We start from the raw sequence: 25,537 nt of genomic DNA, 5'->3' as shown, positions 1-25,537 counted from the left end.
AGAGTTTCTGGGGGCTACAAACAGGATTCTAAGCCATGGAAAAAATAAGGAAGAGTATCTAGGTTCTTGAGTTGACCTTGTTGAGACCTTGTCCTAGAGTCAGGGAGCTTTCTGGAAATCTCTTCAATTCAGAACCATAAACTTCAGGTCCGAGTCCCCTTTAGTCAGGTATGGTGATACACTGGTGGGGGGGGGGGACTGAAACTGGAGACTGGAGGATCACAAGTTTCAGGCCTTCCTGAGTTACATGTCTAGACCCTACCTTCTACCCTCCAAAACAAAGGTATTTGTAAGTAACTTGGATAGATGAGTGGTGGAAATGTAATTTTGTAAGATGTAATGTTGTGATCAGTATCTGATGCCCTCTCTCTGTCTTCTGCATCTCTCTCATCCCTTCAGTTTAATGGAATATGCTTCACAGGACAAAACACCCTTCAATATCGTACTCCTAATTATCTCTTAAGATTCATGAACAGTTACTTTTATTGAGTTCTTTTGTTTTAATTGATACTGTTCATAGAGGTTCAATAAGAATCCATCTTCCCTTTTGTCAAGATATAATTGGACAAATTGATTGTGATCAAATTGCTCATATTTCTGTAGCATTATATCTGAAAGTGAATTTCATTTGATAGAGTGTGACAAATGTATCATTGAAGGACAAAGGTTTTACTTCCAATGAAGTACTCATGCCTCTAGGGCCTGGCCTTTGCTTAGAGTTGCCACTAACAGTTGGATACATGTAGTGAGCCACTAGAGGTATTGGAAATGATTTGCCTTGAAGGACAACTTGTAGGGCAGGGTGACAGACAGATGTCATTAGAGTAGTAGGGTAAGAGGAATCTTGGTATTTTATCTGTAAATCTGGGCCACACCTGAGGCGGCTTCTTGTCCCTCACTGTTCCCAACAAGGCATCACTAGCTGACCCTACTCTATGTGTCTTTAAATCCAACTCCTCTCCCTTCTACCCATCTGTGTGCCAGGAAGCTCATACTAACAGCATTGAGAGGATCAATTCCTCATGCCACTGGCCCATAAAAAAGAAGGAAAAAAAAAAAACTGGTGGGTGGGATCTTACTCAAGTCTTCAAGCACAACAGCAAAAACCTTCTCTGTTGTGAAGCATTTAAACTTTCCCACTATTACAACTGAATTTATGTTTCAGTTCTCTGAGAGGGGAAAAACAGGTTTCTCTCTGGACAAAGGGCCATTTATCAACAAACACCCTTACATTCAGGGACGAGGGAGAGAGCATGTACAAGGTCTGAGTCAGCCCCACAATGTCTCAAGGACAAATCCTGCAAACCCTCTTCTGAGTCATGTCTGGACTTACCAAACTTGCTCAAGTATGTCCAAAAATGGCAAAACTGAACCTCAGCCAATTAAAAGTGTACTAGTGTAACTGCTGCTTGCTTAACCAATTATGTTTGAGATGACCTAACTGTTCCTGAACGCCCCTTAGCTGTGCTTAAAAGGAGCCTGCACACTCCTCTCAGAGTCGTTGCCATTTTGTACAGATGTTCGACCTTCATACTGGTAATAAACACTCTTTGTTCCTGCATACTATTTGAGTGTGGTGTCTTCCTTCAGTGTTTTCTTGGACCCCTACAGTTGAGCCATCTTGCCAGCCCTGACTACGGTTTTACCTCATCAACTGTCAGGAACACTTCAGGAACTATCTTGTGGTTCATATATGTCCTCTGTAATCCTGTGGACAAGACAGTTCAAAACCTGCCACTGTGGTACACACAGCTATTATAAAGACAATGAAGTGTGACTCACTCTTAGGGAGGTTCGTGCTCATGAACTCCAGAGGGCTTTATTCTTTCCCTGGAGGCCTTGCTTTCTACCTTGGATAAACCCCAACTCTACTTCATACTGGCTCGTCTTAAAATTCTTTTCTTGACTGAAGCAAAGAATTCTGAGTGTGTACTGAAAAGAATTCTTCAGGCTACTTCAGGAGACATTGTAGACCTGCATCCCTGTCCCCATCACCCTTAATGAGATCTTGTACTTATGTACTTGTTTCATCTGTGGCACAGAGGCTATAGCTGAGCCTGCCACCACTTCATTGTTGAAGCTGAGGTCCCAGGGAGCCTTCTCAACCCTCCAGCGCTGCCTCCATGTTGGGAACCAAATGATGTCTTTTAACTAAGTCTCTATCATTCTATTTGACCAATAAAGACTTGGGAGCCAGATGCTGGGGTGAAAACCTGCTAGCTCAGAGAAGCAGAGAAAGCACCCAGCTGACCTTCCTCCTCTGCCGTTGCTTCTCCTAAACTGACTGAAACAAAACCTCCTCCAGTCAGATCCCCTGCTCTTCTACATTCTGTGCCTCTCTCTCCCCGCACTTCCCAACTTCCCCTCACTCTCTATGGTTACTTCCACTCAACTGGTTGCTTGCTCTGCCTTTTGACCTATGGAATGTTATTTTTATTTTATCCTTTTTACAATAAGCAGAAAGGTCTTGAATTAAAGATGTGTGCTAGGGCTGAGCAACACCACAACTAGAAACAGATCTTTCCAGTAAATAATGTAATCTCAGGATTCACCGTGTGATCAACTATCCTGTAACATGTACACCCTCCACTCACTTGCTGTTTGTTTGTTTGTTGGTTGGTTGGTTTGTTTGTTTGTTTGTTTGTTTTTTCTGTGACCATGTCTCTCTTTTCAGGGTGTACATGTTATCTTCACTCCAAGCTCCTGGCTGGTTCCTGGCTTCTTGTTCAAGAAGAGAAACTCTTCCCTCTTTCTATCTCCTTTTCAGACACCAATCAGCATCCTAAAGCATACCTGCCCTGACAATCTGGGCATCTTCATATTTTTTCTTTAAGATACCCTGCACCCCACTGTAGCTGCTACCAGAAGCATCTCAAACTCAGAGCTCTCTCTTTGTCTTCTTCAACTTCCTGCTCTCAGCAGCTGCTGAAATTCTTCTCTGACCTGTTGTTTTTCTTTCTAACTCTAACAAAATGGTGCTTGGGCTTCCTCCTGAGTGCTTTTGTTTTTATTGTTATTTGTTTTGTTCTTAATTTTTTTGTTTGTTTTTTGTTTTTAGAGATGGGTTTTTGTTTTCGTTGTGTGTGTGTGTGTGTGTGTGTGTGTGTGTGTGTGTGTGTGTGTGTGTGTAACAGAGTCCCAGCCATCCTGGAACTCGAATTGTAGACCAGACAGGCCTCTAACTCATAGAGATACACCTGCCTCTGCCTCCCAAATGCTAGGATTAAAGGCGTGTACTACCACCCAGCACTTTTTTTTTTTTTAAGTTTTTACTTTGGAACACCATGGGGGAAAAAACCTTACAGGTAAACCCTGAAAAGAGAGACATGGTCACAGAAAAAACAAACAAACCATAAATTAGAAGCACCAAAGCCTGTTAGCTAACGTTGAGGTTGAAGTTCTGGGAGTCAGACATGCTACAGGGGCTCAAAGGAATGGGTTAGCATTCTTCATCTTCCTTACCCTCTCCTTCAATGGAATCCACACCAACCTCATCATCATTCTTCTCTAGGGCAGCCATGTCCTCATGGGCTTCAGAGAACTCCCCTTTCTCCATGCCCTCACCTGGTGATATTTTGTTTGTGCTCTAACAAATAAAGCTTGCCTGAAGATCAGAGGGCAGAGCTAAGCCACTAGTTAACCACAGAGGCAGTAGTGGTGGCTCACACCTTTAATCCCAGCACTTGGGAGGAGGAAACAGGAAGTGATAAGGTGGGTGGAGACAGGAGCTCGGCCCCCTTTCCGGCTGAGGAGTTGGTGAGGTAAGAAGTGGCTGTGGCTTGCTCCCTTCTCTCTCTGATCTTTCAGCACTTACCCTGATATCCAGCTCTGGGTTTTTATTATTATAATTAGGATTCACACTACACCCTCACCTACATACCAGTACATAAGGGCACATTTGGCATACATCAAGTCAAACTTGTGGTCTGGGTAAGCCAAGACCTCAGTGATGGCAGTGGTATTGCTCAGCATGTACACAGCTCTCTGTGCCTTGGCCAGGTCTCTACCAGGTACCACAGTGGGAGGCTGGTAATTAATGCCAACCTTGAAGCCAGTGGGGCACTGGTCCACAAACTGGATGCTGTATTAGTCTTGATGGTGGCAATGGCAGCATTAACATCTTTGGGAATCACATCCCCATGATACAACAGGCAGCAAGCCATGTATTTACCATGGCAAGGGTCACATTTCACCTTCTCGTTGGCTAACTCAAAGCAGGCATTGGTGATCTCTACTATAGAAAGTTGCTCATGGTACACTTTCTCCACAGAGATGACAGGGGTATATGTGGCCAGAGGAAGGTGGATATGGAGGTAGAGCACCAGGTTAGCCTAGAATTCTGTAAGATCAACATTCAAGGCCCCATAAAAATTTGAGGGAAGCAGTGATGGAAGACACAATCTGGATAATAAGGCAGTTAAGATTAGTGTAGATTGGGCACTCAATATCAAGATTTCTATGACAGATACCATAGATGGCCTCACTGTCTATCACAAAGGCATGGTCAGAGTGCTCCAAGGTGGTGTGGGTGGTGAGGATGGAATTATAGGGCTTAATAACATTGGTAGAAACCTGGGAAGCTGGGAAAATAGTGAACTACAACTTGGATTTCTTTCCATAATCAACAGAGAGCTACTCCATCAGCAAGGAGATGAACCCAGAGCCAGTCCCCCACCAAAGCTGTGGAAAACCAAGAAGCCCTGAAGACCTGTGCACTGGTCAGCCAGCTTATGAATTCAGTCCAAGACAAGGTCAATGATCTCCTTGCCAATAGTGCAGTGGTCATGGATATAGTTAGTGGCTGTATCCTCCTTGACTGTGATGAGTTGCTCAGGATGGAAGACCTAGAAGTAGGGTACCAGTGTGAACTTCATCAATAACTGTGGGCTCCAGGTCTGTGAACACTGCCTGGGGCACATGCTTGCCAGCGCCTGTCTCATTGAAGAAGGTGTTGAAGGAGTCATCTCCTCCCACTATGGTCTTGACACTTGACATCTGGCCGTCAGACTGAATGCCATGTTTCAGATAGTAGAGCTCCCAGCAGGCATTGCCAATCTGGACACCTACCTGGCCAATATGGATGGAGATGCACTCATATCAAAAATTTCCTCAGGGGCCTGCCCTGAGGAGATGTCCCCCAGAGTCCTGGGGAAGACACTATAAATGGTGGAGATCATCCAAGGGAATAAATCTAAAGGCACTGAGCTCTACAACCCATTCACTTTATTCCTCGGAGACAAAATTCTATCTACACAGCTTCAATTCTGTACTCACACTTAGCTCTTCTCTGTCCCTTCTCCTCCTGCCCTCTCATAGCTCTAAGCAGGTTTTTTTATGTCTCGTCTTCGTCTTCATCTTCATTTCCCTCTATCTTTGTTCCTCCTCATCTTTCCTCCCCCAAGAAGCAGTCTCAATACACCTTCAGTCTGAAAACTCTGCCCTGCCACTTTCTGGTTGGGTGGGGTAATTCTGCTCAGAGCTAGGAAATCTGCCCCATAGCTTCACTGCACCCTTTTGTTCTAAGTAAGTTGCTTGAGGCAGCTACTTTGGTTTGTGAGAGGAAGGAGGGTCTGAGCTTAATTTGCACAAGAAGCAAAGCTATGTACCTAACATCAGCCTGGCCTAGGAGACAGGTAGTGTCTCTGTGTCTCTGTATGGGTGTTTACCTTCATTCAGGAGACCAGTGGTTGGTCTGAAATGCTTTGTCCTTGGATGTTAGCTAAAGGAGATATCTGTTTTTAATGCTGAACAAGAAAAGCAAAAGGTCTGGAGGCAGGAAACCTTGCCTATGTGACTGTATCTAAATACCTTAGAAGTTCTGGGGGAAGCTATGAGAGTGCACATGAAATTCATAGCAGGAAACAGCTAATATATTAAAAACTGAATAACACCAAATACTCCTTGAGATTTGGCTTTTCCTCTAGAAGAATTCCTTGATTTATCCAGATACAGCTTTATAATATACAGCTGAATTCCTACTACATTCATGCAGCTCGTAGCACTTTGTGGAGTCAATTATTTCTTTCCTCCCTTATGTGGGTTCTGTGCATTGAACTCAAGCCACTAGTGTTGTGGGATATTATTTTTCCACAACACTATGGACTATCTAGATAATGATATGTTACAATTGTTAATGCTGCAGAATATTCCTCTGTGTAAAAGTGTGTTACATTTGTTTATGCTGCATTTAATGATGTAAGGATGTGTGTTTAATTATGTAAAGATGTGTTGCATTTGTTTCACCTTGCCTGCCTAAGGCACCTGATTGGTCTATAAAGAGCCGAATGGCCAATAGCTAGGCAGAGAAGGGATAGGCAGAGCTGGCAGGCAGAGAGAGTAAATAGGGGGAGAAATCTAGGCTTGAGAGAGGAATGGGAGGAGAGAACAAAGGAGATGCCTGGGGCCAGAAGCCAGGAGCTGCCAGACAGACAGACACATAGAGAATCAGTAAAAGTAAGATATACAGAAGTAAGAAAGGTAACAAGCCCTGAGGCAAAGGGTAAATAAAGAGAAACAGGTTAAGTTAAAAGAGCTAGCCAGAAACGAGCCTAAGGCTGGCTGAGCATTCAAAACTAATAAGAAGTCTCCTTGTCATGATTTGAAAGCTGGTTGGTGGCCCAAAAGAAAAAACCTGGTACACATCGGGCCTGTGCAGCAAGCACCTCTGTCTGCTGAGGCAGCCTGAGTCCATTTTCAAAATCTATTTATCCACAGAGACTAAGAAGCTACAATAGAGAACCCAGATTCTGTACAACAGCAGAATTGAAGATATTCTAAGGAGAGATCCTTGTGCTCTCCTTTTGGCGATCAGACTGTTGAAGCAATAGTCCCAAAGAAATCGGAAAGTGTCGAGGATCTCACACTGGGAGAGGGGAAGGGCTGAGCCTGGTGCCAGCCACAGGAGAGCCATCTCAAAGGAAGAGATTACAGGTCTGGCTTGTCAGACCAACTTGCAGGATAACTGAACTAAAGACAGTGATTTGTCAATGATGGGTGGGACTGTAACTAGAGTTTTCCTGCCTTGCCCACAGTCAGGACAAATCTTTGTCACCTGCCAGTCCCACAGCCGCTCAGACCCTACCAAGTAGACACAGAGACTTAAATTGCTTACAAACTGTATGGCCGTGGCAGGCTTCTTGCTAACTGTTCTTATAGCTTAAATTAATCCATTTCCATAAATCTATACCTTGCCACGTGGCTCATGGCTTACCGGCATCTTTTCATGCTGCTTGTCCATGGCGGCGGCTGGTAGTGTCTCCTCCCACCTTCCTGTTCTCTCAATTCTCCTCCCTGTTAGTCCTGCCTATACTTCCTGCCTGGCCACTGGCCAATCAGTGTTTTATTTATTGACCAATCAGAGCAATTTGACATACAGACCGTCCCCCAGCAGTGGGACCACCCCTTGACTGGAGCTGCCGGATTATGCACACCTCTCGCCCTCTATTTGAACATAAAACTCATATCTGTCCTCTGAAGATACATGGGGGGGGGTCACAGGGTCTCTTTATTTTGTCCATCTTCACACTGTAGCCACATTGAACACATCTCGACTCTCTGGTCTTTACTATGACTCTCCTCTTTGATTCGTCTGTTGATGGGGGCTGAGCCCAGACTGATAAAAGGGTACACGGTCCAGAACAGTTACAATAATAACTTGAAAAAGTCCATTGTCTAATTTACCATTCTCTTCCTGATTAAAAAATATATATATATATAGCTGACAAAAGCAATGGAGGAAGAGAGGGCTCATTTTATCCCACAGGCAGTGGGAGCCAGAAACAGCCATGTCCCACCCACTACCAGGGAGCAGAGATGGAGCTTGTGTTTAACTGGCCTTCTTTGGATGGAGTCCAGGATCCAAGCTCAGGGAAAGGTGCCACCCACTTGTAGTGTGGTTCTTCCCACATCCTTTAACGTAATCAGTATAATCCCCGCACGGACATAACCAGAAGCTGTGCCTCACTGCCGTGCCTAGAGGCTTGTCTTCTAGGTGATTCCAGATTCTGTCAAGTTGGCAATCGGCGCTAACTATCACATTCATCCGGTGCTTCTAACCTACCGAACAGCACAGCTTCACTACGCGGGACGTTGCAGAGTACCGTTTGCTTATCGCTGTTATCACGTGGCTGAAGACAGAGGGGTGTGACTCACTCTGCCATGCCCGGTGTCGCTAGTGCTGGACTGTAGTGGGCTGTTTTGTTTTTGTTTTTGTCTTTTTTTTCCACCCTTTGGCTCTTTGGAAACCCACCACCTAGCTCCCAAATAAATCACACAGAGTCTTATTCTTACTTATAAATGTCTGGCCTTAGCTTGGCTTGTTTCTTGCCAGCTTTCCTTAAATTATCTCAATGATCTTTTGTCTCTGGGCTTTCTTTTTTTCTCTATTTCTGTACATCTTTTCTTTCCTTCTTATTCCGTGTCTGACTGTGTGGCTGGGTGGCTGGCTCCTGGCATCCTCCTCTCCTCCTTTTCTCACTCTCCTATCTTCTTTTCCTCCCAGATTTCTCCTCCTATTTATTCTCTCTGCCTGCCAGCCCCACCTATCCTTTCTCCTGCCTTGCTATTGGCCATTCAGCTCTTTATCAGACCGATCAGGTGTTTTAGGCAGGCACAGTAACACAGCTTCACAGTGTTAAACAAATGCAACATAAAAGACTGCAACATATCTTTGCATTAAACAAATGTTCCATGGCATAAACAAATGTAATGCATCTTCAACCAATATTCCACAACACCTGAATGAATGTCACTACCCTGAGAAAAGGCAACAATTCAAAGGTTTACAGAGTGCATAGCATTTTCAGACCTTAGTAGAGATATTTTCACTCAAACCCTTGTAAATCAGGGGCTGTCTGCACTGTGGCAGCTTGGAGGACATAGAACACAGAGCTTTCCATCCCAAAAGACCTGTAGCACCACAAATAGACACCAGAGGGAGCAAGAGGTCACATGCTCTTAAAAGAGAGGCTTGTAAAATTCTCTGGTATAAAAAACGATACCATAAACCCAAGGATAATTCAGCCCCCCAAAAGGCTGAAGAGTCACACAGCATTTCTAGCTGGGTTGATCAGTAAAGACCTTTCCTTGCTTTTCAGGACGGTGAGAAATGGCTGGCTTCCCAAAGCCTGAGGCAAAGCAAGAAACAAGACACAGGAAGTAGCAGGGAGACAAAGCTGAACTAAAGGGCCAGTTAGCCCCTTTACCATAACCACACAGGTCTGTGAGGAATTTGACAGTTCAAAATGTTTGCTTTGAAGACACATAATGTGCAAGAGAATACAGATGAGTAACCAAATAAAATGATGGAAAAATAAAGTGAGATTATTAGCCCAGAGATAGAGAGTACCAACAAAGAAGGAAATAAGAATTCTTAAGCTACTGAATACAATAACCAAAGTGAGGTTTTCCCAACACAGTGAGGTTTTCAAAAGCACATCCAATCAACAGGAGAAAAACATCAGAAAAGTCCCCAATAAGCCATTTGGAATTATTTAGTAAAAACAAAAATGAATGAAGAAAAAAAAAAAAAAAACCCAAGGCAATTTCAGAATAACAGCTAAGAGACCAATGTGTGTATCATGGAAATCTCATACCAAAGGAGAGAGAAGGGGCAGAGTTTATTTAAAGAATTGCTAGAAACTTCTCAAATCTCAGAGAGGAAATAGACATCCAAACCCAAAAAGTCTGAAGGCATCTGAGAGGACTGAACAGGCAAAGGCCCATGTCAAACATTGTCGTCAGGTAGAATCAAAGAGAGACGGTCAGAAACGTCCAGGGAAAGTGACCATCCCACAGTTCCAGGATACTATCAGCAAGTGTCTCAGCAGAAACACTGGGGCGGGGCTGGAAAGACCCCTCCCGGGTAAGGACACAAGCTGCCACTGCAGAGGACTGAAACTCAGTTCCCAGAACCCACACCAGGTGCTTACATCTACCTGTAACTCCAGTTCCAAGAGATCCTCAGGCACAGCATACACACGGTGCACAGACTTGTATACAGACAAAACACCCATACACATGAAAAGAAATAAATCTTTTAAAAAATGAAATGAACATGAAAAAGAAGGTGAAATAAAGAGCTTAGAAAATAAGCAAAGGGGGTGTCCATTACTGTTAGTCCTTCCTGCCAAGTCCTGCCAAAGTGTATTCAAATTGAAATGATAGCAGTACAAAAATGTAAGGATTTCTGTTATGTATAGACATATGAACAAGTACAGATTACTATGATTCTATGATGGTGGTATACAAATTACATTTGATTCTGACAGGAAGACAAAAATACGAAACATCTGTAACTATAAAATTATGTTAATTGGTGAAAATATAGAAAGATAGAATTTGTGGGATTTTCTTTTTTCCAAGATGGGATCTCATGTAGCCCAGGCTGACCTCAAACTCCCTACATAGTTAAAGATGACTTTGAACTCATGATCCACCTGCTTCTGCTTCCCAAGACTAGGATTACCTGCACTTGACACCAAGCCTGGCCAGTTTGTGATATTAGTAACATGAAGAGGAGGAGGAGGAGAACAGAATATTTTTTGTATGTGACTGCAATTAAATGGTTTTCTTTTAAAAACAGATTATTGCAACTATGAAATTTTGCACTAAATCTGGGTGTGGTATTGCAAGCTTATAATCCTAGCACTTAAAAGGCTGTGGCAGGAGAATCATAAATTCAAGACCTGCCTGTGCTACAAGGTAAGATCTTGCCTAAAAGATGCCATGTTTATTGGATTTCTAACACTGTAACAAACATCTGTGATAAATAAGCTTCAGAAGAAGAAGGATTGCTGGGTGGTGGTGGCATAAGCCTTTAATTCCAGCACTTGGGAGGCAGAAGCAAGTGGATATCTGTGAGTTCAAGGTCAGCCTGGGCTGCAGAATGAGTTCTAGGAAAGGCGCAACGCTACACAGAGAAAACCTGTCTCAAAAAAAAAAAAAAAAAAAAAAGAAGGATCTATTTAGACTCATACTTTGGAGGTTTCAGTCTATGGTCAGTTGACTCCAGTGCTTTTGAACCTTTGAGGGGCAGACATCACTGTGGAAGCAAGTAGTGAAGAAACTAGTCATTTCATGGTGACCGAGAAGCAAAGAGAGAATAAGGTGAGTTAGGATCACAATAGCCCCTTCAGGGTCATACCCCATTTGACTGTGAAACTTCCAGTAGGCCTTGCATCTTAAATATTCCACTGCCCTAACAGCTTCATGGGCTAGGGACCGAATCTTTCACACATGGGCCTTTGAGGGACATATCTAACCCGAAGAAGAGGTTTAATGTAATCCTCCTGATCATCACAAAGAAAATACCTATTGAACAAAGTACAAAACATACTGATATGTAAGAGTCAACAAAACATAAGAAAGGCACAAAGAGAGGGGAAGGAAAACAATAACAACTATAAGATAGCAAGCATATAGAAAGCATCAATAGGGTCTATATTACTACTGAAAATTTAAGTGAATGGTATCTTCAATCAAAAGAGATTGGTGGAATGGATTAAAGAAAATATGACCCCATGATATATTATCTATAAGAGACTGACTTTAGAGAGAAGGACAAATGTACTAAAAGTAAAAGGATGGGAAAGATCATCATGTGAATAGTAACCAAAGAAGAGCACACATGGCCAAAACGATACCAGACATAAGGGATGTATTTTTGCAGTTCCGTACACCATATATTGTGATATTGTAATTACCATTACCCTCCTGTATCCCTTCCTTTCCCTCAGAACCCTTTCTCCTTCCCAATTAGTCCTCCAGTCTCTACACCATTGAAGAAAATGGCATCTCTTCCCATAGCAAACATTAACAGTCAACAGATCCATGGGAAGGGCTGTGGCCTTGTAGGCACCTCCTGTATCCATGATGGGATGTTGAAAGGGCCCAATCCTGCTCAGGTATCCGTAGCTGCTGTTGTTCATGATTGCAACAGCATTTCATGACCTTCTTCCCCTCCCTTCAACTTTTATGTTTGCCCCCTCTTCTGAAATGTCCCCTGGGCCTTGGGGAGGGGAGTGTGACATGGGTGTCCGTTTAGGGCCGAGCACCTGACAACCACTCAGCACTTTCAGTAGATAAGAGTCTTGGACTTCATCATCTCTCTCTACTAAAGGGAGCTTCTGTGTCCCAGCCTGAGAACAGCATTCATCTTTGAGTCTAAACACAAATATGTAGAAGGAAGGTAGGCAGCATGTCCATCTAAAGAAACAATGGTAGTATAAACTCTGCTTGGGCCCTAGATCTTTTCAGCCGTAGGTTTTTTTGTTTTTTTTTTTTTTTTAACCAGGTTTATGGTACCAGATGTAGATCCCCTCTTCTACAGTAGGCCACGAATGCAGTCACAAACTGGTTGGTTAACCCCAATATAGTAATGCCACTCAATGCACCAGGAGGCATATCTCGCCTGGTGAGTCAGTATTGTAGCCAGCATGGCCTACAGCTGGATGACACTGTTGAAGCTTCCCCCACCCCCAGTAGTCTGAAAGCAGGCAAGCAGAAAAGGCATTTCCAGTTCAGTTCCAGCTTGATTTATCTGAGTCCTGTAGCCAAAGTTATGTGGTGTCTTCAGTAGTAGGGTATTAATATCTAGTTTGGGTCGTCAATTAAGAGAGATGCCAATACCCTGTGTTGTTTTGGAGACCACTGGATCCCTTTGGATAACAACTCACAAGGAGGTCTTCTGCACCTGACACTTTTTATTTAAAAGCCTGTGCCTTTTGGGAGCTGCATTACCCACCACCAAAGGATGATGCTGTTTCAAACTCTTCTTACTGTTATTGTTATTTTCATTTTAATTATGTTTTTGCTCTATAAAATAATAAGTTTCTCTTTATGGCTTTTTCATGCACCCAAAGTTTTCATTAACTCTCCTCCGTTCCTCCACATTTCCCCCATCCTCCCACTCCAAACCCACTTCACCTTTTCATACCTGGTATTTCCTTTTGCTCTACTTTTATCTCCCTTGTGTTTTAGTGCCCCCTGCTCCCCCAACCTCTGGCCTCTCCTTTCCTCCATGATTCCTTTCTTAGTTCTTGATGTCTTAGTTAGGGTTTCTATCACCATGACAGAAACACCATGACTAAAAAAACAAGTTGGGGAGGAAAGGATTTATTGGGCTTACACTTCCACATTGCTGTTCATCACTGAAGGAACTCAGGGCAGGATCTGGAGGCAGGAGCTGATATGCAGAGGCCATGGAGGGGAGCTGCTTACTGGCTTCCTTCCCATGGCTTGCTCAGCCTGCTTTCTGATAGAAGCCAGGACCACCAGCCCAGGGATGGCCCCACCCACCATGGGCTGGGCCTTCCCCCATTGATCACTAATTGAGAAAATGCCTTACAGCTGGATCTCATGGAGGCATTTCCTCAGCTGAGGCTCCTTCCCCTCTGATGACTCTAGCTTGTGTCAAGTTGACACATAAAACCAGCCAGTATACCTGGCCTCTCCACTCATTCCAATTTAAATATAAAAACCCAAGTATAAGAAAGAACATATACGTTGGGTGTGTTGGCACACACCTTTGATCCCAGACCTCAGGAGACAGAGATGGGTGGATCCTCTATGAGTTCAAGACCAGCCAGGGCTACACAGAGAAACCCTGTCTCAAAAAAAGAAGAAGAAGAAGAAGAAGAAGAAGAAGAAGAAGAAGAAGAAGAAGAAGAAGAAGAAGAAGAAGAAGAAGAAGAAATGTTGTTTGTCTTCCTAAGCCTGGATTCCTCACTTTGTACAATTTTTTCCCATTCCATCAATTTTCCAGAAAGTTTCATTTTGCTTATAGCTTAATAAAATTCTGTTGTATATTTGTGGGGCATTTTTATTATCAGTTGATGGACATCTGTGCTGATTCCACTTTTTATCTATTGTAACTAGAGCTGCAAGGAACACGGATGAACAAGCATCTCTGTAGTAAGATACAGAATCCTTTGAGCGTATGCCTAGGAGTGGTCTAGGTGGGTCACATGGTAGCACTATTCTGAGTTTTCTGAGGAGCCTCCACATCCACTTCCATAGTAATTGTACCAGTCTGCATTCCCACCCACAGGGAATAAGGTTTCCTTTTCCCCACATCCTTGCCAACATTTGCCATCGTTAAATAATCTCATAAACTTTTTAAAGTGTGTGTGTGTGTGTGTATGTGTGTGTGTGTATGTGTGTGTGTATGTATGTGTGTGTGTGTGTGTGTGTGTGTACTTGTGTCATGTAAGTAAGTACTGAGAAGGCCAGCAGAGGGCATCAGATTCTCCTGAAGCAGGAGTTGTAGGCTGTGGTGAGCTGCCTGACCTGGGTGCTGGGCACTGAACTGAGGTCCCCTGCAAGAGCAGCAAGCTCTCTTAACCGCTGAGCCATCCATCTAGACAGAAAGAATCTCATGAACTTTGAAGGAGGCAAACCCAGAGCTAGTCCAAATTCAAGCAACAATACTTAACCCAGTGGTCGTAATTCAGTCTTACATAAACGAAAGTCAGAAGGCCCCGAAAGGGAAAGAAAAGAACAAGGGGATGTCATTGTTTTAGACTGTGACATCATTTCCAGCTGTGACAAATAATGAAATCAATGCGAGGAAATTGTTCAGTATCTGGTGCACAGATGGCCCTGAAGACACACAGATGAATAAAATAAGTCACTGACCCCTTCCAGATTCTATCCAGTTTCAAATCTTGGTAATTATTTTAAGCTTACAGCCTTTAAAAGTTATTCCTAAATACAATGTGCTAAGAGTAGCTACTTTTAAATGATAAAGCAGAATAAAAACAAAAAATATATTTTATATGTGTGCATGCGTGTGTGTGTGTGTGTGTGTGTGTGTGTGTGTGTGTGTCTGCTTCTGTCGTTTGAACAATGTGTGAGTGTGTCTAGCTGCTAAGGCTGAGAAACAATGATCTTGTTATTCAAATCACATACCTCTGAGCCCTGGAAATCCATGTGCAGGCTTCATGGCAGCCCCTTTAATGATTCCATAAGGGTCACTCTGCCCTTTAAGGTTTATAGAGCTGGGAACCTCAGGTAGAACTTGGCCACCAGCACCTGGCACCGGACCTTCGGGAGGCTGGAGTCCGTGTGCACGGTCCTTCCTTCTTCCTCTCTCCTCCCTCCTCCCAGAGCCTCTGCTTCAGGCCAGATTGAAAACCAGCATGGTGGCAGAGTTCCAAACACAAAGTGCCCCAGGGCCCGCACAGCCTCTGCAGCATCCCAGACTAGCCAAGCTTGGCAAAACATTTTTGTATCTTGGTCACGCCTTGCCTTACCTATGCAGCAACCGCAGGAAGGTCAGAATGCTTTTAGCTGAAATGCTACTGATAAATGGGGGAGATCTTCTTACCCCTTTTCAGAGTTCAAGGATTAGATGAGGGTGGGTGAGGAAGAAGTGTGAGCTAGCTTTCCAGTCCTGGGAAGGAGTGAACAGGCAGTCATTCATAAGACTATACAGGCCCACAAAGGAGCATTTTCTCTGCCTTCCACCCTGCACTGGTTAGAGTTTGGGGCGACTTGACACAAACCAGAGTCACCCAGGAAGAGAGTGACTCCATCTCTTGTGCCTCCATCAGGTTGGCTGATGCTTATGTCTATGGGACATTTTCGTGATTGTTGTGGATTGATAGCAAAGGACCCGGCCCGTGGTGGGCCAGACCAGCTCTAGGCAGGTAGACCTAGGCTGTAGAAGAAAGGTAAGCAAGCCCATAAGCAGAGTTCCTCTATGGTCTCTGCATCAGCTCCTGCCTTGGTTTCCCTCAGTGATGATCGGTAATCATTGATGATCAGTAAGTCAAAAAAAACAAAAAACAAAAAACCTCTTTCCTCCCCAAGTTGCTTTTGGTCAATGTTTTATCCCAGCAACAGAAAAATCACCAGGACACACTAGTCCTCTCCTCTCACCACCTTGGAAACTGTCTCCTTGATCATTAGTAACTGTCCTCTGCAGCTCCCTGGCCTTAGCTTTTAGCTTGTCTTCCCAGCTAACCCCTGCGTCTGATGTACTCTGGTGTTATGGAGAAGGTAGGATGCCTAGGTGTATCTGGCTTCTTGCTATGGGCTCCCTGCAGTGTGGCCCCAAGCTAAGTCTGCTTCCAGCCTTCAGAGTCAGACAGACAGCCTCTCTCATTACGGGCTGGGAACAGGGCCTGCTGTAGATCAAGCCATTCCCACTGAGGGCTGGAGGGTTAGTCTGAGGTTTCCTCTGTTTTTCTGTGGCTCATCTGTGGTGTTTCACTGAAGCAGGACACAGGGACATATTTTGTGGTCTGGTGAGTCCCAATACACTTCATATCAGAAAGTCAGAGCCACTTTAGCTGGAATGATAAACCCTGGGAGACTGGACTGGCACCCAGGTCGTGGCCATCTTGCTCCAGCTCTTCTACCCCACGAGCAGACAGCCAGCAGGGTCCCCTTAGCTCACAGAGAAGGGCCCTCCAGCAGGAAAAGCTGCCCCTCCTGTCTGAAACACTGCTACAAAGCCCTAAATGGGACCCCTGTGGGGTTTTGTCTGTAAAATCTGCAGAGAATAAAAGCCTGTAAAACTCCCAGGCGTTTGTGCAGCCGGCTCCCTGGCTCACTGAGTCTGTGTGTGGTTTTGAGGCTTGCAAGAAACTCGAGGTTTCCAGCTCCGAAGTAAGAAAAGGAAAGAAAGCCTCGAGGGGCCAAGGACTGTGATGGAAGTGTGAGGCGCAGAGTGTGCCAGCTGTCAGGGTGTCCAAAGGCTCCAATTAGGGTATTCACGGGAATCCACAAAACCAAGCCAGGGGCCTAAGAGTGGCCCCTTGGTGCCGTGTGGGTCTGGTTTCTCCTGTGGCACCCAGAGTAGCAGGAATGGCCTGTGACACAGTCAGAACCCATCTGGGTAGACATGTGTCACTCACAGCTGAGGACAGACCATTGGCCCAGTTACAGAGAGCACAAATGGATCTTTTCTCAGAGAGACAGGAGCAAGAAGAGATTTTAGTTCTGAAAGCCCAGGCATCTTCCTGTGAGTGATTTTAGACTTAATGCCAGGAAATGGGTTTACTGGTAGTGGTCAGCAGCAGGCTGTTTTTGTACTTGCCAATTCCTTCACTTTCCCTTCCTTGAAGACCACGCCCCCCGCCCAACAACAACAAGGTGTTCCTTTTGTTGGGTGAAGTGTGGAAGCAGGGAGCACACACCTGAGGCTTTGGCTGATCGGCTGCCCCTGTGAAAGTGGGGTGTCCTGCAAGGGCCTGCAGGGGCCACCTGATGTTCCACAAAGTGGCTCGGGTCAGTACACTGGCCTCAGTGGATTGCATGGTTGGGCTCATTCTGACAGCCACAGGCTGGGGCTGCAATGTCTCAAAAAGGCCAATGCAAATGGTCTCACCAGAAAATAGTTATCCGGCATTCATGATACAAAATGAGCCTTTGAATATTTATTATGAGCACACAGCATTTTTTTTTTCTTTCTGAGAACATACAAAGATCTCCTACTACAATTATCTTGTTCCGGCCTTAAAATATTAGCTGTCACTTCTTTCATGGCCCTGGTGAAAAAGGAAATTCTTTAACTCTTTTCCATTTAACACAATCCTCATTCACGGATCTCTTTGTGGACACCTAATCTTGCTGATTATGCCGGTGACATGGTCACAAAGCAGCATGATTGACAGCTCCGGCTGGTGACAGGGTGGTCACAATGTTGGGACCGCTTCGGTGGGATGAGTCCCACCCACTATGGTCTCCCTGGGAAGGGACAGGAAGGTGTGAACAGGGAAGTGTGATACAGACACTCCATCCTCACCTTTGTGGGATCTTGCTTTTAACCTGAGAGCCTATGACAGCAGAAAATAAGAACACCTGGAACAGCTGCATGATGCCTCCATTGTTGCCCAGACAGTAACCCTAGGGCTGCTGATCTGCCTCCATGGGCCATGTACCTGTCAGCCTCCTTAAGGCTCATCACATGACCTGTATTTTTCAAGCTGGGTGGGCGGCTTCATATTCCCTAGCAGAGTGCCAGTGCGCCCTGTGTACAGGGGCACTGGGTGCAGATAAACTACATACGGGCAAGTCCTGTGCACACCAACCCTGTGCAGGAGTACCATGTGCAGGCATGCTACACACAGGCATGGCCTGTGGAAATAGGCAATATGTAGACATATCCTGGACAGACACACTGCATACAGGCCATATTAGCAGTAGGTTCTGTATATGGACTGAGCCCCTCAAAGAAGTCACAGTGCTAGAGTCTGATTTAGATTCTAGTCTCTGTCCCACCCTTCAGAACCACCCTGGATTCAGACTTGTGAAAGCCTCACTAGCCTCTGGTGCACTGAGTTTGGTCATACTGACTCTCTTCACACTTTTCAGGCCACATATATTCACTATCGGAGAGATAAATGTGACGGTAGTGAGTGTGCAAACAGCAGACATTCCCTTGATCTGCCTTTCCACAGGCAACCTTATGTCACAGCAGAGACTGGTCCCTGAAAGGAGGCTCCGCCACATTCACTGACATCCAGCATTAGCAATGTTCCTTGCAGGAAAGGATCCCACAGTACACCGTTTTCTTTCATTCTCTCTTGGCCATGGGCACAAGGCTTCATTGGCCTTTAGGGAGACAGCCTGTGCTCACTCTACAAGGAATAGAGTCCCTGCCATCCCAGTCAATCCTCAGGAGAACAATGGCTTTATTTGTAGTTTCGCGATTTAAATAACCAGAATGTTTAAAACTTCACATGTTGCTTTAAGATTGATTTAGGGAGCAGAAGTGGAAACAGACTTGTCTCACTACATAGCAGTGAGCCACCAAGCAGGGTTGCAATTTAGTCTTCCAACAAGGCAGGTGCCAGGGACCCCTGCTGGTCTCTCTTCCCGGGACGTCTCTGGGTGGCTGGCCCTGACAGGAACCACCAATGAGTGCACTCAGCCATTTCCATCTCCTGAACTACATATTAGGAGCTGACTCTGAGAATAAATGTTCCAGAGTCAAGAAAACTACCTTAGAACTTGACCAGTCGATGCCATTTCCAAAGCCTTTCAAGAAACACCATCACCAACAGGCAGCATTTGAACAATCCAGACAAATGCTTCAACACCAGTGACATGTTCTCATTAGTTCACGGAACACTAGCATGTTTGGGAGTCCCTCGGGTCCCCCTGACCAACAACTCAAGGGGTGGTATCCTTTGACTGCCACTGGGGGTTTTGACAGTCAATGGCTCCTGCTCATGGAATGTTTGTTGTGTCTCCAGACAGTGGCGCTCCCCATCTGGAAACCATAACTTCTAGACCAGCAGAAGTTAAGTTTGCTAAGAAGGAAGCAAAATTTTCCTAGTGGGTCACTAGGGGCGCTAGAGAGTGGACCCATCCCCTCTACCACCCCTTGGTTCCTGGACACATGGATTCTAGCCATGGGAGAAACCGTACCATATGGTAGATGCCGGTTAAAAATATATACAGCATACAGCCTCTCAAGGAACCCTCCCCCAACACTTCAAAAGGCCGTTCCACGGTCCTATCCAGCCAGCTGCTTCAGGATGGTGGGAAACACGGCAAGACCAGAAGGTTCTATGAGCATGGGCCCACTGTTGCTCTTCTCTGGCTAGGGAGTGAGTTTCTTGGTCAGAAGCAATGCTATGTGGAGTACCATGACAGTAGATGAGGTGTTCTATAAGACCATGGATGATGGTTTGGGCAGAAGTATTGCACTCAGGAAAAGCAAATCCACAACGAGAATAAGGTGTTGTCCTTTCCACAAAGGAAGTAGTCCAGTGTAGTCAACCAGGTCACTGGTTGGTCACCCCAGAGAATGGTGCCGTACCAGGGGCTCAGTGTTGGTCTCTGCTGCTGGCAGATCTAGAACTCAGCAGCAGCTGCAGCCAGGTCAGCTTTGGTGAGTGGCAGGCAGTCCATGTCATCAAGCCCATACATAGCCTCCATCTTTGCCACCATGGCCGCTTTGTTCATAAGTCCATTGGGCCATGGCAGGGATGGCTGGGGAAAGAGGCTGACTGTCCACAGAACGGGTCATCCTATCTCCTTGATCACTGAACTCCTCCTCAGCTGAAGTCACCTTCTGAAGAGCATTAACATGGGACACAAGCATCTTCACACCTTTTGCCCAATTGAAGGGATCTACCCAGGTACTTCTTCCCTAGATGTTATTCTCACACATTTTCTGATCACACTCTTTCCAAGTTCCTGACCATCCAATCAAACAGAAAGGCTAAGAATTCAGCTGTTCAGTACACTAGGTCTAACATCTCTGCAGTCCCAATCTGGTACTGGAATCCATGAGGATTCCTGGAGAGATGCTGTTTTTTCAGTCTACATTGGAATCCTGAGGAAGTTCATTTTAATACTGGCTGTAGAAACAGGATAGATGAACTCATCAGCAAGAGTGAAGGCAAGGAGGCAACATCAAAGCTCCCTGCTTCCATGCCCTTTTATGTGGCCTGCCACCAGAAAACGTGATCCAGATTTATAGTGTGTCTCCGAAATTCAAAAACCTGATTTAAGAAAATCCCTCACAGGTACGCCCAGCAGCTTGGGTTGTAGTTGATCCCAGATGTAGTTGGTAACTAAGATCATCCATCACAATAGCTAAGCAATTCACATTACCACTCAGTGCCACTGTTATCACTGGGCTCCAGTCTCTCCTGGTGTGATCTGACAGGCTTTAGAACAGTACATCTCTTCTCAGGAGACAAGCTGCCCCTTCAGTGGGCATCAGGCTCCCAACCTTTTCCTTCTAGCATCAAATTCCTAGGAAAATTCCAGTTTCTTAGACTTTGCAGTTGCAATAACATGCTAGCCCAGGGAGGGACACAAGGGACTCTAGAATATCTTCATTTCTGTCAGGATGGTAACCGGCCTTGAAAAATAGATGGGTGGGGGTTGGCCAGGCAGAAATGGGAAGTGAGAAAAGAAAACCGAAGAGGTTCTACAATCTTAGAAGAAAGCATTTTGGTGAGAAAAACCTCCTTTACGTTATTGCCAACTTTGTTAGAAACTTAAAGAAACATAAAATTTACACATTAAAAAAAAGCATGGAAAAGGGTGTTGATTGCAGAGGCTCCTCTGATTAAGGCATTTGTTTATGAATGTAAATATGTTTAAAAGGCAGTTGATGCTGTCAGTTCAATAAACAACAAAACTATGTTCTCCTATAAGGATTACACACTCCTTAGGGATGGGTTTTTGACTGATTATACAGTACTGAGGAGGTTGGAGGTTCCAAGGGAGAGGAAAAAGGAGAAGATCCCACCAGTAACATGGGTGACAGAGAATACTGAGGAACTCTGTCCCCAAAAAAGATTTCCAAGAAGATTAAAGTTTCATTGACTTACTTCTCACCAACAAGAAGTCCTTCATTGGATGTAGCTTCATGGCTTTGGTCTTCTCGATGCTCCTAACTATAGGAAATAAATTCTCTTCCTTTATAACGTTCCCAGTCTCAGGGATTCTGCTACAGTAACAGTAGCCACCATCCTCAACGCCCAGTGCTGCACAGCTTTCAGCTTTGGGAGTTGAAATGGCAGCCTCTTGAGAGGCAGGCTGCCAGAGTGTGGGCATCCACCTATATCTCCTGTCTGCCCAATCTAACCTTTCTGGGCCAAAAGACAGCAGCATTTATGTTCATACTGTGATTGCTCTTGGTTTTTAGTAAGCGTGGAATGTCTACAGGCCTTAAATTAGAGCTCATTTAAAACCAACTCACAGAGCTCTTTGTTCCAGATTTTTACCTAGGTATAAATTAAACATCTTTAAAAAAAAAAAAAAAAAGACTGAGTGTCCAAAAGAGTTTTTGTAAACAGACATTTCCTGTCCCAACCACCCAGTCCCAAACAACCAACTCAGAGACTGAATATGAATTATGAATGCTTGGCCAATAGCTCAGGCTTGTTACTAGCTAACTCTTACACTTAAATTAACCCATGTTCCTTATTTACACTCTGCCACATGGTGGTACCTTTATTAGCATGGTACATTAATCTCCTGCTCCTTCTGCATTTGGCTGGCAACTCCTCTGACTCTGCCCTTCTTCCTCCCAGAATCCTCTCTGTCATGCTGTCTCACCCAATCTCTTCCTACTCAGCTACAGGCCAATCAACTTTTTAAACCATGAAAGCAATGTACATTTACAGTGTACAAAGATGGTTCCACACCAAGTTTTTCAAAGTTTTTGTTTTGTTTATGTTCTGGTATTGAGGACTGAACCCAGGATCTTTCGCATACTACACATGTAAACAAACACGCTTCCTACAACCCAAATGAGGATTCTTTACTCCTAGAAGCATCAATCATTGTTGGATTATCACCAGATTTTACATGTAATTCTTTACAGGATGCCTGACGCTGTGCTGGTTAAATCTGCAGTGTAACTAGTTTTTATTTTAAAATCAGTAGACACTGTGTTATCTAGTGCTGCAAAGCAAATTACCATAGACATCATGGTTTAGAACAATTATTTATTAATTCTGTGGAAAAGAATTTGGGCAGCTTGGTTGGGCACTGCTCGGGACTCTCCTTCTGCAAGGGTGTAAATGTGGCATTGCCTGGGACTGGAGTCTCATCTGAATGCCCACCAAGGAAGTTCACTTACTGGCTGATCTAGTAGGATCTGGGCCAAGAGCTTCAATGTGTGGTTCGCTGTGGGTCACAGGCCACCCACAATCCTCCCAAGATAGCAATTGGCTTCCCTAAGGCCTCCAAGGAGTCAAGCAACACAGTCATCAGTACTTTGGGGAACATGACTACTAGAAGGGAAACAGTCAACCCTGGGGAGGGAGTTACATAAGACTCTAACAGTAGGACTGAGGCCATTAAAGATGCTGTCTAGCCAGGTGGCGGTGGTGCTCGCCTTTAATCCCAGCACTCGGGAGGCAGAGGCAGGTGGATCTCTGAGTTCGAGGCCAGCCTGGGCTACAGAATGAGTTCCAGGAAAGGCGCAAAGCTACACAAAGACCTAAAAACCCAAAACGTCATGTTTCCAAGATAATAATGAGGCACAGGAACTGAATACCCAGAAGTAGGAGGTAGAGTCATTTTTAAAGTGTTCCATTTGTTTCCATACTTTGTCTCTTGAGTATAACATAAAGGCAAAGCAGCAGTTTCACAGAAACAAACAGCACACCCCTCAGGAAATGAAGGACCAGAAAGAACATTACAAACATGCACTACTCTTGAATTTTCTGAAGTGAGTGTGGTCAAATGCCCATACAGATGTGAAGTGACGTCCCATGTGACAAATGAAATCTATAGTAAGCTGGATCGGGAAAAGTCTACCTACGTATCTTGTTGAAATCTTTTGCAGAGGGCCAAGTGTGGTGGTGCACGCCTTTAATCCCAGAACTTGGGAAGCAGAGGCAGGTTGAGCTCTATGAGTTCAAAGCCAGCCTGGTCTACACAGTGGGCTACACAGAGACCCCATCTCAAAAAGCAAAATAAAACAAAGAAACGACAAAATGCTTGCCAGAGTCCTCCCTTCTTCCTTCTTTTTGTTTTTATAGTGGTTCTCACTCCATCCTAGGTTGGCTTCTCATGCCAACCCTCTTGCATCAGGTTCCTAAGTGCCAGCACCACAGGCATGAGTTATCACATTTGGCTTTACAAGTCTGATCTCTAGGCAAGAGAGAAATGAGAACGCAGAGATTTGCTTTTCTGTCAGACTCACAATCATTCCTTTTAACTGTAGTTGGGTTTAAGTAATCCAAACTTAAAATGCTACCCAGACAAAATCCCAGGTCCACTCGGCACCAACACCGATGCTTCTCAGAAGGCTGCTGGCTGGGCCTGTGACCATGCTCAGGAGATGCTCCAGTGACTAGCCAGACGCAGTCACTCACCTTACACCTTCTGGGTGGCATGCTGCCTTCCTGACCTCATATGCACTGCCCTTTAACCCCTCCTGCAGGAGGTCCTTCCCAGCCCCTTTGGAGCACCACAGAACTCCCCTCATCCTGTCAGGCGGTCCAAGTCTGCAAAGGTCATGTCCAGACTGCATCCAGGAGCAGCTGTCGTGTCCAGAGCTAACTACAGTAAGCAACACTAGGAGACAAACCAGCTTTCCCACTGTCTTACAGAGAACAGGAAGACTCTATCTCAGCAACCAGCTAACAGAGGGAAGAAATTTCTTAAGGGAAAGAAAACTACGTGATAGAGGAGAAGAAATCAGAACACACTCTGAAGCTTGGGAACAATTAGAAGGATAAAGCCATATTCTAATTTTTATAATGTGACATCATATAGAAAGACAAGCTCAGTGAAAAACTCAAGTTTATTTCTGAATACACCACATTAAAACATATGCTGTATTTATTCAGAATGTCATAATCAATGCAAAAATAGAACTTCTCCCTTGTAAATGTTAACACTGTGAGCTAGATACATGATATTTAGTCAGGGCTTCAGGACTGAATTCTTTAAAAACAAATCTATACTTTATACATATTGAATTTATCATACAAAATATATACAACAGCATAACTTTGGTGTAGAAAAATGAGATTACCAAAATATATCGGGTCATTTACACAAAATGTATTCTTGTTAACTTTTTGCAAGGGCTTCACCAATTAGTCGAACAGCAATACTCTTGCCTTCATCTGTCTGGATCACAAGCAGAGCTTCAAATTTGCCCACTGACTCTGGTCTGAAGTGCACAGGGATGTGGATGTAATGCCGGGCTCTGTGGAGAAAGGAAATGGAGGGTGTGAAGTGACCGCCATCAGCAGTCACCTGCTCAGCCCAATGCTGGCACAGGCTTGATGAATCAAGAAGCACAGAATCCTATTTATAATTCTTCTTTCTTTCTGTTTTCACAGACAGGGTTTCTCTGTGTAGCCGTGGCTGTCCTAGAACTAACTCCCTCTGTAGATCAGGCTGGCCTGGAACTCACAAAGATTCGTCAGCCTCTGCCTCCCAAATGCTGGGATTAAAGGCGTGGGCCACCACACCCAGTCTATTTCTAACTTTTTGATGCTAATATTTAACAAGATGCTGACAGAAAGGCAAGGGAAATCTAAAATGGAGAGAGCACAACCAGAGAGCGTCTGCCCAGCACGCCTGCGGCCTGTGCTTTAACCCCAAGCACCGATACGAGGTTCCCGTACAGCTCAGGCCGCTCTCAAACCTGCTGCACAGCCGAGAACGACCTGGGACTTCAAATCCTTAGCTACACCTCCCACACCAGAATTGTGCGACGGCCCCAGGGCTTCATGCCTGACAAAGGCAAGCACTCTTCCCCACTGAGCTACACCCCAGCCCCCAAACAAACAAAATGGAAATCAAAACAAAACACTCAGATTAACACAGTATTGGGATTCTGTCTCTGGCTAGCAAATTAAAACAGGAAAGAGGGAATGTACATTGTTTCTCTGTACCCCATATACTAACACAAGTCACTACCTACAAGTGAGGAAAAAACAACAACAACTAAAAATCCTGGCTTTACTTAATTCAGGCAGCATATTGTAAAGAATTTAAAACCTGTCCCATTCTTATCAACACTACTGCGGACTTTGCTCTAAAATCTGATACCCTTATAAAAAATTACTCTTGGAAGCTTTATTTTCAGATTATATAG

At 44.6% G+C, this 25,537-nt stretch overlaps 1 protein-coding gene and 1 pseudogene across 4 annotated transcripts in view; both read right to left on the bottom strand.

Annotated features, from left to right (window-relative positions):
* Positions 1 to 3,439: 3,439 nt before the first annotated feature.
* On the bottom strand, positions 3,440 to 21,525 carry LOC114690157 (annotated as a pseudogene).
* Positions 21,526 to 24,211: 2,686 nt separating this feature from the next.
* Cep192 (centrosomal protein 192) overlaps positions 24,212 to 25,537 on the bottom strand; it is an 85,714-nt gene continuing 84,388 nt past the window's right edge. For all 4 annotated transcript variants that reach the window (XM_028864656.1, XM_028864657.1, XM_028864658.2 and 1 more), the window contains one exon: positions 24,212 to 24,640. In XM_028864656.1, the coding sequence (XP_028720489.1) occupies positions 24,502 to 24,640 (139 nt within the window). In that variant the 3' untranslated portion in view covers positions 24,212 to 24,501. The remainder of the gene's footprint in view (positions 24,641 to 25,537) is intronic.

The sequence above is a fragment of the Peromyscus leucopus genome, chromosome 19 (genome assembly GCF_004664715.2).
Source record: "Peromyscus leucopus breed LL Stock chromosome 19, UCI_PerLeu_2.1, whole genome shotgun sequence".
Lineage (NCBI taxonomy): Eukaryota > Metazoa > Chordata > Mammalia > Rodentia > Cricetidae > Peromyscus > Peromyscus leucopus.
This window is presented reverse-complemented; position numbering and strand designations above follow the sequence as displayed.